This window comes from Myotis lucifugus, unplaced genomic scaffold (assembly GCF_000147115.1).
Source record: "Myotis lucifugus unplaced genomic scaffold, Myoluc2.0 scaffold_11, whole genome shotgun sequence".
Taxonomy (NCBI): domain Eukaryota; kingdom Metazoa; phylum Chordata; class Mammalia; order Chiroptera; family Vespertilionidae; genus Myotis; species Myotis lucifugus.
This window is the reverse complement of record NW_005871059.1, coordinates 8,029,354-8,043,060: the sequence shown is the minus strand read 5'-3', so window position 1 is coordinate 8,043,060 and position 13,707 is coordinate 8,029,354. Positions and strand designations below refer to the sequence as shown.

General features: G+C 39.1%; 1 protein-coding gene across 1 annotated transcript in view; it reads right to left on the bottom strand.

Annotated features, from left to right (window-relative positions):
• Positions 1-803: 803 nt before the first annotated feature.
• HIVEP2 (human immunodeficiency virus type I enhancer binding protein 2) overlaps positions 804-13,707 on the bottom strand; it is a 79,921-nt gene continuing 67,017 nt past the window's right edge. The window contains exons 7-9 of the mRNA XM_006084405.3: positions 10,279-10,380; positions 8,585-9,480; positions 804-3,275 (exon numbers count right to left, since the gene is read on the bottom strand). Coding sequence (XP_006084467.1) covers positions 2,451-3,275; positions 8,585-9,480; positions 10,279-10,380 — 1,823 coding nt within the window. The 3' untranslated portion in view covers positions 804-2,450. The remainder of the gene's footprint in view (positions 3,276-8,584; positions 9,481-10,278; positions 10,381-13,707) is intronic.

Here is a 13,707-nt window from a genome sequence, read left to right as displayed (position 1 = left end):
ATTGTCATTATTGTAATATGGTCTAAATGAGAACAACATACATAATCAGAAACTGTTCTTTAAGCAAATCTGGACAGGGAGATCTTGGTTTAGAGTAAGACACACATTACTCTAAGTAATTGAATGTTTCGAGGATTCTTCTCCATGACAGACAGATATTAGGCTGGCTGGCTTTGTTGACCTTTAATTCACCTTTGTAAAACATAGTTTAAAAAGACACTAGCTCATAAAAGAAAATAGTTGAGTTGTAAATCCACCAATTTGAGATTTTTATAATGGCAATACTGATAGATTTTGACCTTTAATAAACTTCTACTTTCATTATTTAAAAGGTTCTACTCTTTTGTAATAAAAGAACTGTGATATGTAGATATTTTATGATGTACTTATTTCAGTTGGCTTTTTGCCTTCAGTCACTGACAAAATTTTAAAAAAGAGGTTTCCCCAGTGAAATTTCAGACATGTAAGCATACTGAGAGGAGGCATAAGGGGAAATGATAATTTGCTTTACCCATGACTCTTTTCAGATACAATGTATTCTGCAAGTGCCCATGCTGACATTCCGATGAGTCCATTTTTGGACCCACACTGTGGTGACCACTATCTGTCTTAATGGAAGAGATGTGGAAGCCAATGGCTGTCTTCTCACTTGTTAAAAGCATCATATTAGCATACCGCAAGATGGGCTGAGCCTGGCAATTAAAGGCACAGATGGTATGTTGGTAGCATCAAAACTTTTTTAGAAACCAAAATGGGCAAACTTAAAATGTAAAACAACACATAAAAACTAGACACCTCAAGCATGTAATTGTATATTTATTTCTCTTTTTAAAGAACACTCCTTAATGTAATTCAATATACAAACTTGGTTTCACAGAATTATAATCCACTATATAGCACAAAGATAACCCAGATTGTGTGTGTGTGTGTGTGTGTGCACGTGCACACACAGGGGTGTGTGTGCACATGTGGTACCCTCCCTTTCTGCCATTCCTCTGGACCTACAAAGGCTCTGCCCACCTATGCCACCAACCAAAGCCCACTTTGAATGTTATATACAAAAAACCTCCTGCTCCCACAAGTTCTTTCCCCTGGAAAGCTTCTTCCTCCCATTCCCCCTGAGATAGCCCGAAGTGTGACACTCTTCCCCTCTTCCAAAGGGTAAAGTGGCTTCTCCTAAAGCTAATGCCAACCCTGTTACCGTGTGGACTGGCTGACAGGAAGGGCTGTGAGCAGGTAGGTCTCCATGCCTCTTCCCCGCTTCCACACCCACTCCTCAGAGTCCAAGAGTAACCCCTCCATAGTAGCCTTAGCTCAGTCACCGTCGTGTGCAGCAAGAACCAAGGAGATTTCTAAGCCCAGGTCTTCTCCACAGGCAGCGCCCAGCACTGCCTGCCAAGCCACCGGGCCGGCCGATAACCAAGCTCTACAAAGTCCCATGTGCTTTGTCACTTTAATTTTTAAAGACACCCTAGCATAGGTCTGTGGCAACCTAGTGTCCAACTGAGTTACATAAAATTGTACCAGTGATGCACTTGTACATATTTACATGGGGCGGAATGTTTTCCCATATTTTTCGATGAGTATATAGATCAACATGTTCACATAAGACCAAATACTTTTAATATTATTTATAACTGATTTATAAAGCTTTGAAAAAACTCACAATAGCACATTGTTTACTTTAATGCTTTACGGTACTATCAGTTTAAAATCACAATCAGCACTTAAGTTATAGTCAATCCAGCAAACAAGAGACAAAAAAATTTACAAGAGTTAAGAACTGACTGATACATCCTTTATCTTTTTTGTAACTAATGCATAAGTGCAGAATAAGATACTCTAGTTTAAATATCTTGTTTACAATATACATTTTTGTTCTAGTTATGCAACAGTAAATCCCATGCTTCACATAGAAAAGCAATCCACAACATTAAGAAAAAATGTACAATTTATGAAACAAGGTAAATAAATATTAGTATTACAGAATCAGAGCTGTACATAAAAGCTGTTCAGTTTTAATCATATAAAAATATGTTTTAGTGCAACCTCACATATATATTGATGCTGTTTTGCTTTACATCATTTAGATCCAAGTGTCCAAAAAAGGAAAGAAATTACATTTATTACAAAGCAGATACACAAATTCTAAAATATGTACAAAGTACTGCTAAAAAATGCTTATAAGAATATAAGCAAAGTAAAGAAAAGGCACAAACATCTGTACAGTTTTAAAAGTACCAGACCCAATAGGTTAATTTCAAATTTTGTTTTGGTCAGGCTCATGATGACTTGTTAATTTACCTATTCTTTTGCTATAACAAAAGTATATATAATAGCAAACTACTGTAACTCAGGACAGGCATGCTATAAACTTGATTACCTCTATTTCTAGAAAAAACAAAACAAAATAAGAAAATGTGGAAATGAAAGTCTCCATGCATCTGAGATCAATGTAGCTGACTCTTTTCCGACGAAGGTTCTTTGCCTTCCTCTGTGCTTGAAGATAATTCTTTGCTGCCGTGAAAGCCCGACTGTTTGTCATCCATACAACTCTTGCTGTAAAACGTGGAGTGAGCTAATGCAGTCTGTGATGTACCAAAGTTGTCCTTTTCACCATCATGCAAGTCAGTGTGGGTAGCTGAGGAGCAGGGCTGGCCTGGCTCAGGTCCACTAAAGTGTCTAATGCTAACATGTGCACTTTCCAAGGGTTTCTGGTGGGGCTCCTGCACCCGTGCTGGCTGGTCTGCCCCAAGCAGAGCGGCCTCTTCTGTGGCAATCCGGAGAGAGGCAATGGCTTTTGTACAAGTCTGTATATTTTCCTCCTGTTCCCTCTCTGTTGCATTTAAGCTGTCTTCCGAAGTGCTCTGTTTCATCAGTAGCCGAGGAGAGGAGGGCATGCTGGGTGGACCAGATGACTGCAAAAGGTGAGGAGATGGCTTCTCGTGCTGCTTAGAAATAGCGTAGGGATCCTTAGCGAAGGATTCCCCGGAAGCTCCTTTCTGCTCCTCAGAGCCCTCCATTGGCAGAGGCAATGTGGGTGGAGGATGTAAACCAGAGAGGAGCGGCGGCATGGAGTGAACCATTTGGATCCCACCAACGGGCACCATGGGGATAGGAGCTCGTACTTGTTGCTGAGAGTGGAGTGGAAGATGACTGAAGACATAGTCATTAGGTCCCTCAGGGAAGAGGCTGGAGCCCGGATGTTCATAAGCACCTTCTTGGTCTCCGTAGAGACTGAAGTAAGGAACCTGAGGTAATCCTCTTCTTAGATTCTGCGTTGGAAACACAGAGCACAACAGTTAGGACCCGCTGTTCTTCATGCTTAGGTCAAGCTTTTTCATCCATTCACGCTTTCACTGGTTCATTCAAAACACTTTAAAACTACCTGATCCTTTGATTAATTTTTCATTTTCAATACAAAAGAGGTATCTCAATTGTCGTTTAGAATCCTTGAATGAAGCTGCCCTTCTTTGAAAAGTTACTTTACTTTATAAACAGCAACGTGATACAACATGCATATGTTTTATACTAGGTTACAATTTTAACTCTGCTTTTTTTTTCATAAGAAAGGATGAAAAGGAAATAATGGAAAATTACTAGAAAAAGTTTTCCAAGCAAAACAACACTAATAATAGATTTTTAAATTCAAAAGAAATTAAAAATATTACCATCCATTTATATACTATGTAGAACTTTAACATTTTTCTGAAGTGTTAATAAGTATAATCAAAGTAACAAGCCTGAAAATTTGTATTTATAAAAAGGAAAATGTTTACCGAGTAGATGACAAAATGATGGCAATACACAAACTGGTTGCTCCAAAGTGCAAGTTGTTAGTCTAATGAAATACATTCCTGCTCAAGAGACACCCAGGCAGATGACCAGAGTCTTCACCAAATCAAGGGTGGGTTTTATAAGGAAACTATCAATCCATCAGATATGCAGTTAACTCTAAATACTTTGGGTAGTTACAGCTCTTACTCAACTACACAGGTGGGAACCAAAGACGACGGTGTCTTAAGTTCTCTGTTTATATTATTACTTCCATTTACATATCTTCTCATAAATTAATGAATTAAAGATACTTAAAATTTTTGGCCAGAATTCCAGATTTCATGGTTTCCAGCCCAGAAAATGGAAAACTTATTTTCTACAAAAGTTTCTGTAGCAAAACACAATTTAGACTGTGAGATTATCAGGTTTTAATGAGATTGTGTGGTTTTAATGACTGAGATTCATTCTTTTAATGGATTATCATCCGTTTATTGTTATTTTTTTGAGAACTTAAAATCAAATGGAGATTAAACATGTCAAGTATGGTAGTAATCCAGGAGACAGACAAAAAAAATGTTTTCATTCATTTCATGAATGTTTCAGTTCTAAAACTCAAGGTATGCTTTATACCATTAATGATTCATCCAGTTCTATTTAGATTGTGAGATCGGCTCAGGAATGATAAATTATGCATCATCTCTGCTACTCTGTGCCATACTTGGCCTTACCCTGCTCCAGGCTCCAACTTATTCAAGCTAAAAACAAATGATTTGTCCTGGAAGTGCATGAGAAATCATGTAATCATCAACCCTATAATCACAAGGGCCTAATAAGTTAGATAAGGAGAGAATTTTATGGCATGAAAGAGTCATTATATGCTACCAAAAAAATCCTACTTGTATTTGCTTCGGTTCTGAAAAAGGCACATTTCCTTTATCAAACACCAATTAAGGTTGAAGAACTGTAATGCCTACAATAATCATTGAAAATAATCAAGTGAATCTTTTAGTCACAGTTGTTACAGATTCAAAGTTTAAGGTGAAATGTGGTTTGGTTATTTTTCCATTTTGCTTTGGGTTGCTATTCCGTGATGGCCACTGCATACCCCTAATCAGAATGGGGTCTGGGAGGGAGCCTGAGAGAAAGAGAGCTCCCATTGCATGAGGTCTCTCACTCAAGGCTCTTGAAGGGAATGATGAACTTGTAAAACTAAAATTTATTCATTATGTTCAAATTCCAACAAAACTGGATTTGTGTTAAGAATAGAAGTGTCACATTTAGACCTTTACTGATCAGAAAATCAATGATTACAACCACAGAAGTTAGTACACAGCAGAATTCCTATCAGGTAACCACACATCCTCTCTCTGCCTATTCACCCCTTCTTCACCCTCCTAATAAATTCTCAATAAGGTGTTTCTACTTCGGTTTTTACTCCATTTGCAACCCTATTGTGTTCTGTAATTTATGCTTTGTTGTTGTGATATGGGAACAAACTCGCAACTTATTTAAATCAAAGTAAGAAAAATCTTGATGTGAAAATACAAATAATGAATTCATGTGTGGGTTGTATTATATATATCTCCCATGTGCCAGATTATCCCACTCATCTTTTCAACAGTGTCAGTAGGCCCTCTGGAAGCAAATGCTAAGAAGGAAGGATTGCAAGAGGTTTCACTGGTTGGTGTGTGTAGAGGTGGGGGCAGGAGCAGAGGAGCTAATGCAGGGGAAGGTAATGGGGAAAGGAAGCAAGTGCTCAGCTTAGCTGTGACCCATCTGGGCTCAGGCATTGGCTGGGGGCTCCAGAACAAAGCATGGCCTTGGCTTAAAAACTGAGGTGTGCCCTGAGGGAGCTAACAGCAGGAAGTTCTCAGCTGACTACATTCCTTACAGTTGAATGGCAAGTTCTTTCCAGGACCGAAATCTGCTTGGATCAGCTCTCTGGCTGCCACAAACAGATTAGGAAACTATGACCAAGAGGTTAAGTGACTTGCCCAAGATCATAGAGATAGCAAAGGAAAGAAGCGAATGTGGACTCTTTCACTGGACACAATGTTCATCTACACTATGTACTGAGGACCAAGACACTCTTTTGTCTCCTTGCTATTGATCTACCAAATCTTTAAAAATGGAAATGTTTTATATTTGGAAAAGATGAGGACAACATTTCACCCTTATCCTTGAGCCTCATATAGTAGACTTTTAAGAAATATTTACTAACTGAAAAAAAGACTTACCTTCTTATTCTATGTATCTATGTGTCTGTCTGTCTATCTATCTATCTAGTCATCCATTCATCCTAAAATTGAAACTAACCAGGGGGCATTAGGGCAGAAACAGCAGGGTAATAGAGTCCCAGTGATTGCATATCATCTCCTCCAAACCTGCTCCCTGGGGCCTACCACTCAGACTAATAATGAGTGTAATATGCTGGGCTACAAGGTCCTTTCACACCACAGTCACTGTCTTGTGAGCCCTTGGTCAAGGTTAAGCAACCACAAAGGTATTGCTAATAGCATTTCCATAAAAAAAAAAACACCAAAAAATATTTTAGGGGTAATGCAATTTAATATTTTCAAACATTATTCAGAAGGGTGAAGTTCTCATCAAATACAGCAATCAGGAGAAATACTTCTCAGAGTATTGCCAATTTTATTTTGTCTGCCAACAAGAAGCTAATGTATACATCACAGAAAGATGCAAATCCTCCTTTGCCCCTCAGAAACTGTGTGATAAAGCATAAAAGTGTTTGGGATCAAATGCTTCTGCTTCAGGGAGGATTTCCAGATCTGTTCCATCATATCATGTGACCAAAGAAGTGGGTTATCAATTCTCTCAAGATAATTACACTGGGTAATAGACCAAAGGCTCAGCACTTGGGCTTCATAAATGGCAATGTTTAATAATGCTATTAAATATCTAGGTGAATTGGGCATACTAGTGTATGCAAAAGTTAGATGAACTCCCTTAGCCTACTTCTTCAGTTCCTTTGCCCCAGTTGATTGTGAGTGCTATTATTTTTTAATAACAATACTGTGTTGGCACTAAAGGCTTATTTTTTGTTGTTGTTAATCCTCATTCAAGGATATTTTTATATTGACATTTTAGAGAGAGTGGAAGGGAGGGGGAGAGACAGAGAGAGAGAAACATCGATGTGAGAGAGACACACATCTATTGGTTGTGCCTCAACCAGGGCTAGGGATCGAGCCTACAATTGAGGTACATGCCCTTGACTGGAATCAAACCTGAGTTTGAGGGCTTTATCCACTGAGCTAAACTGGCATGAGCAAGGCTTATTTTTTGGGTGACTACAATTGGTTGAATATGCTCCAACATCTTACTAATACCACAGTCTCAGTCTACCTGACCAATTCAGAACAGGAGAGTCATATCTCACACATACCACCAGCATCACTGGGTCTAAAGCAGAGAAAGCATTTTACACCCAGATGCAGTGTCCTGGCACCTGAGGGCTTTATCACTCTTTATGCTGCAATGGTGTTAACTTCAGATTCCTCCTCTCTACTTAACACCACCAAGACACAAACACCAGTGGAAACTTACCTCTTTTTTCTTAGCTAGCTAGTTTATTAGCTTGGCAAATAAATTCCATCCTGTTTGCTATACATGTTTCTGCAATAGTTACAGCTTGAAAACTAAGTTGATGGCAGGCTTGTGAAAAGAGGATGTTGGTGGCAGGGGACTAAAAAGCAACACCAGGGAGCTTTCCTAAAGTTGAAAAATTCAACAACCTAAGCTTATGATTCTGGCTGGTGAAATGGTAGTAACAGGGAGGCAGCTGGCCTCCCTCAATGCATTTGCATTAAACCTTCTGCCTAAATTTAATTCATGATTGTACTATTGTTCTCTTAATTTACACTGAGGGCATATCCTAGAAATCTCCTCTGATACTTTCTCTTTTAGCTCTCCCAAATTCCCACTCTCTTTGGGCCCCCATCTCACTAAGCAAGTGCCCTTGGTTAGCAGGAGATGGAAGTAATGGTAAAACACACACATATATGTTGATGCCTTTGATTTACAAACATACAGCGGGGATCATTCTCTCTTCTCCCAGTCCCTCATTAGTGTCACATGTTCACTCATTGTGAGCAAGGTCGTGCTCAAGGTAATGAGTTTATTTTTTCAAAAATTTATTGAAAGGCAAGACTAATACCTGAATCAGAATCCTTACCTAGTAAAGAGTTATATAACTATGACAACTAAATACCCGCAAGAGTGTCTGTCTAAGCCAGTGGTTCTCAACCTTCTGGCCCTTTACATACAGTTCATGTTGTGACCCCCAACCATAAAATTATTTTCGTTGCTACTTCATAACTGTAATTTTGCTACTGTTATGAAGCGTAATGTAAATATCTGATATGCAGGATGGTCTTAGGCAACCCCCGTGAAAGGGTCGTTCGACCGCCAAAGGGGTCGCGACCCACAGGTTGAGAACCGCTGGTCTAAGCATTCATGACAGTCCAAAGACTTTATCTTTTCTATTCATGTCGAAGTTTCAGCTCATGTTTATAATTAGTTAAGCTTAGAAAGCATTTAGGAAGGCCTCACCTGTTACCAGCTGGAATGCACCACTGCTCTGATGCAATACTACTACACTTGGGGTAATGCCACAGCCATGTTACTGACAATAGCTTGTGATAAAAATGTCTTCCTGCTATTTTCAGTAACCGCGTTCACTCCTCCCCATAAGAGAGACTCATGTTATAAATTCCACACTACTGTGTTATCAAGAGGTTCTCATGCGCTATGACTTATATATTAAAAAGAGAAAGCTACTCATACTCACAGGAGGCCCCAATACGATTGGCTCTGCTTGCAAATACTGCCCCATGGACAACGGTGGGTTGTGGTATAAAGCCCTTCTGGGAGATGGTGCTCTTATGGAAGTCATGTATCTTCTCTCTCTTCTGGGAGAGAGGTCTCTTCTTGCCATGATATCTTTCCCAGGTGACAATGGCCTCCTTGGGGACAGATGCCTTCTTGGTGAAACATCTCTTTGTGACATCTCTCTTCTCAATGCAGCTTCCTTTCTTGGTGAAAGATGTCTCATGGGTGATAGATCTCTCCTAGGTGATAAATGTCTTCTGGGTGATAAATCTCCTTTGGGTATCAGATACCTCTTTGGTGAATTATCCCGACAGGGTGAAGAATCACATCCCGGTGAGGAATGGTGGCTTGAGGGAGAGAAGTCCCTCGGAGAGGAGCTGGGCTCAGAAGACAGCATGCACTCTTCATCCATATAACTGGGTATGTCTAACCTGTCTTTGTCTGGTTCTGAGTCTGTACTTTTGCTCTGGAATAACCTCTGGTATTCTGTCATCTGGGTATCTTCACATGAGTCACTTGGTGTCATAAGCTGAGTAACCTGAATACTTGGCAAAGTAACCAAATAGCTGATCAATGAAGAATGTCCCAGGGAACTATCCGAGGGAACCCCATGGGGTACGGCGCCAACATTCACAGGCAAGGAGGAGAATCTAGGAGGCTGAGGACTGGTGCTTCTTGATCTGGTTTTTGGTGTCAAATCTCCCTGGTCATCAAAGTCATCATCATCTTCATCATCATCATCATTATCATCTGCATCCTCACCATCCGATTCTTCGGCATCTGAGAACTGATGATCAGTTGAAATGCTGGACATGCTGTGCTTTTCAGCTGCTTTGTGCAAATCTTCCATAGTTTCTGAAACAATTGAACAAAGATAGTGGAGTTCCAGATCCAAACATCAAAATTAGGAGCTAATTTAGACCCCATCTCTTTCCAAAAGCTTTCCTCAACCCTCCAGCCCCTGCAGATAGTTCCATCTCTGAACTCCTGTAACACTCACTGGACACATACCTCTGTAAACCTGCATTGGTTCTTATCTTTTATGTACCTGTCCTATGTCAACACACCTTATAGTAAAAACTCCAGAGTAGGACCTTATATCTCAGATATCACACCACTGATAGAAAACCCCCAACAAATATGTATGTAATGTTGTAAATGATAATGTTAGAAAAAAATAAATAAAAGCAACAACCTATCTCTACAGGTATAAGCTTATGTGTAAGGAGAGTATCTCAGGAGGTTTGGCTGAGCCTCAGGTTTTCTACTGAGGTTAATGATGTTTTCTTTTCCTATTTTATTTCCTCTTAATAGGAAAAATAAGACATTCAAATTTTCAAATTTCCCAGAAAGTTTTATAAAATGTACATCCCTAACACAACAAAAGTACAGCTGGATTTCCTTTATGGTTCTAGATAGAAATATTTTCTTGGTAAGACCTTCTCCCTTCCTACTTATAAACTGAAATGCATTTGCTTCTTCTTAGTAGGTTTCAAGCAATTCAATATGTCAGACTTCTTTTCTATATTTAGTATTTGATAAAATAAAATGTGATCATTTTTAAAAAAAAACACACATCTAAACTTATTTTACCACCAGCCACAAAGCTGAAGCATACGTAGTGCAATAGTCCACCAACTAAATGATAAATACCTGCTTCCTCGGTTTCTGTATCATCCACTGAAGTCATTGAGACACCCAACTCCAGGCATTTTTTCATGTGCGCTTTAGATTTCATATGCTTCGTCAGGTTTCCTAGAAAACACACACAGTAAAATAATTAATGTTACCAAAATGTGATGATTGTTCCAAAATTCACTTGAGATGACAGGGATTTGTTTCTACCCATGACCCCTTGATTCAAACGGAAGAGGGACAATCTGGTTTGTGAAGATATTAAGCCCTGACGGCTGTAGCCCAATCTCAGGTTTTCTTCATTCTAGAGGACGTGTCGACACCTAGGTCACATCTTTTCAAGGGTAGGCTCCAAGCAGGACTGGGAATCCCAAGCTTTCCTGGCTGAGAAGGGATCTAATATCTTTGGCCCAAATGGGTCAGCCTCCTAATCTACACTAATAAAAGAGAAACATGCAAATTGGTGTCACTCTGCTACGCCAACCACCCAATCAGATGAGTATGCAAATTAACCCAACAAAGATGGCGGTTAATTTGCATACACAGGCGCGGAGCGAAGACTGAAGACAACATAGAAGGAAGCCAAATGCTGCAGAAGGGAGTGAAGCTGCGGAGAAGCAAGCAGGGCGGCGGAGATGGGGGGTGGGGGAAGCAAGTGGGACAGCGGAGGTGGGAGGAAAGCAAGCAGGGTGGCGGAGGTGGGAGTGAAGCCCACAAGTCACAGGAAGCCCTATTCTTTCAGGAATCTTCTTTCAACGGGCCTCTAGTACTTCATAAAAAGCCAAACTGAGTCACACATCTCAGAGAAACTTCCCAATGAAATATTATCAACACAGTCAACCTCCTGGCACTGATCTGATATAGATTAGACTCACAGGATCCTAACTAGTCAGAAGAAAAAAAAATCCAAACTAATGTTAGGGGCAACCCTGTAAATAATTCAAAGAACAATACAAATATTTAGCTAACTCATAGGGAATCGTATTCTCAGTATTGAACATCTATCTGTCTGACATATGTTGGCATACTTTATGACAGCAGTTTCTTCTGGGGCAGCAATACTGCCTTTTTACTTATCTTGAAACTCCCATTATTCTTAGAAAAAAAGAAAGAATTTTATGTCACATATGTATGATGATGACAGAGAGATATACAATTATGTATATACACACAAATGTTTATGTAAGTTTAAGTTTCTGTAGATTTATATAATTGCTATATGTAATGTGATAAATTATGAAAACACTGATCTAATCACTCTTGACTTATATTATACATATACTGTTCAATGTCATATATAGCTTATCAAAAGAGATCCAGAAATTAATTGTTGTAAAGGCCATAATATTGTCTAAGCCCTTTGATGCTACGTTAGCAGTGTACCAGCAAATACCTTATTTTAAAGAATAGGCTCATTGAATCTAGGTGGAAACCCTCAGCCTGCTGAGATAGTTTGTTCCCCTTGTAAGGGTGTTTAGTTTGCTATTAATGTAATATATGAGTCACAATTCTAAGCTAGGACACTGTTGTTTATTATTTTACTTATATTATTACGATTTTTTAAAAAAGCTCAAACATTTTTGTAGACAAATCATCAAGAACTCTAAAATCTGAAAATTAATTAAATATAAGTATAAATTAATATAACCATCTACTTCTGCAAGGGAGCTAGGAACCGTGTATGTGGATGGGTGTGGATGTTAAGTGGGTCAAGATAATTTATTTAGATCTTAATATGTGTTTCTTCTTCTGTATTTTTCTCTCCACCCGTTTCAAGCAGGTGGTCAGGCTCTGAGCTTTTATCTTTAGGGAAGGTGTGTTGTTAGAAATCTGGCTCTGAAACAACCCCACGTTGGCTTTGGTTTATGGGATTCTTGAATTTCTGAAGGGCTTAGAGCAAGAAGAGGGGAGCTGAGTGGCAGAGGGAGGGCACTGAAGGAGTGGCCCGGGCCTGGAGGAAGTACTGGTCCTATGAGTGTGCTCCTGATCTGAGCTCAGGTGTCTGGGGTTTGGATAACAGGATCTCAGCAAGAGGTGAAAACTGGAGGGGATTCCCAGAATGTTTTGCTCATTTTAAGATTCTGAGAAATTTTCACGTTTCCAAAGGGTGCATAGTAAACTAAAATAATGACCAAGATTAAGTTATTTCCTTCTAAACTCCAAGACAATGGTTCAAAGCCAAATTTAATTTGATTTCAAAAATATCTTTAAAATGTTTCTTCCCCCAGTGTTTCACACAGCTGTACCTGCAGACAAATCATATGTCCAGTGAAGATATATCTGTTGTAATGACTGGCAGATTTGCAGCATATTTTAAAACTAAAGTTTATATTTTCTTATCTCCCAGGAAGTCTCTTTGTGAAATTCTAAATGAAAGTCTTGATGGTGCAAAAGTGAATGATATTTAAAGGACCTTATGTGTATTTCTTTTGAAACGCAAATGAACATTCTCTTCCCCCTTTTCTGGCTTGTTAATAAAGAAGAAACAGGTATATTGAGAGGCTACACATTTATACTTCTGACAAACCATTGAAACAATTCAGGAGTTGAACTATAAAAGAAAATAAGTACACATTTCTCTAGCAAAGACTATCTTTTCTCTGATATTTACTTTTCTTGATGTGGAGTGGAGCAGATCAATTGGAATGCAAATTTAAAGTTAAAACTTTGGAAAATGATGTGAGGCTCCTGAAGGGTGAGGGGTGTCTAGAGCAGAGGTTCTCAATCTGTGGGTCGCGACCCCTTTGGCGGTCGAACGACCCTTTCACAGGGGTCGCCTAAGACCATCCTGCATATCAGATATTTACATTACAATTCATAACAGTAGCAACATTACAGTTATGAAGTAGCAATGAAAATAATTTTATGGTTGGGTCACAACATGAGGAACTGTATTTAAAGGGCCAGAGGTTGAGAACCACTGGTCTAGAGGATCCATTAGTACTTCTACAAAAAAACAGTAAAATGTGCTTCTACAAAAGTCAAATCACCTCTAATTCACTATTGTTTGTATTCTGAGAATACTGGGCTTATGAACACTTTCATGATTCTATAAAATGATAGAAACATAATCAAAGCAACCTTCTCCTGTAAAATGCTTTCATATGAAACTACCTGTTAAAAACAGATTTAGAAAACACACAGAATGTCATTTCAAGGCAAGTCCTAGTTATGACCCGAGAGTAAGAGATTGTCTCTGTGCTGATAAATACACAGATCCCAAGCTATCAAATTTCTATGCATAATTAATGCTACTGTGGATGGAGGGGCCCACCTGGGAGTCTGTGGATTTCTACATTATTTATAACCTTGAAACTGACCATGGGCACATGTTTTTTCCCCAGCTGCTGCTTTGCTTTCCTAATGCCACTGCATGGATTGTCTCCTTGCAGTATTTCAATACTGGTGCAAAGGTTCTCTAGACCACATAACATTTCCAACATGAAG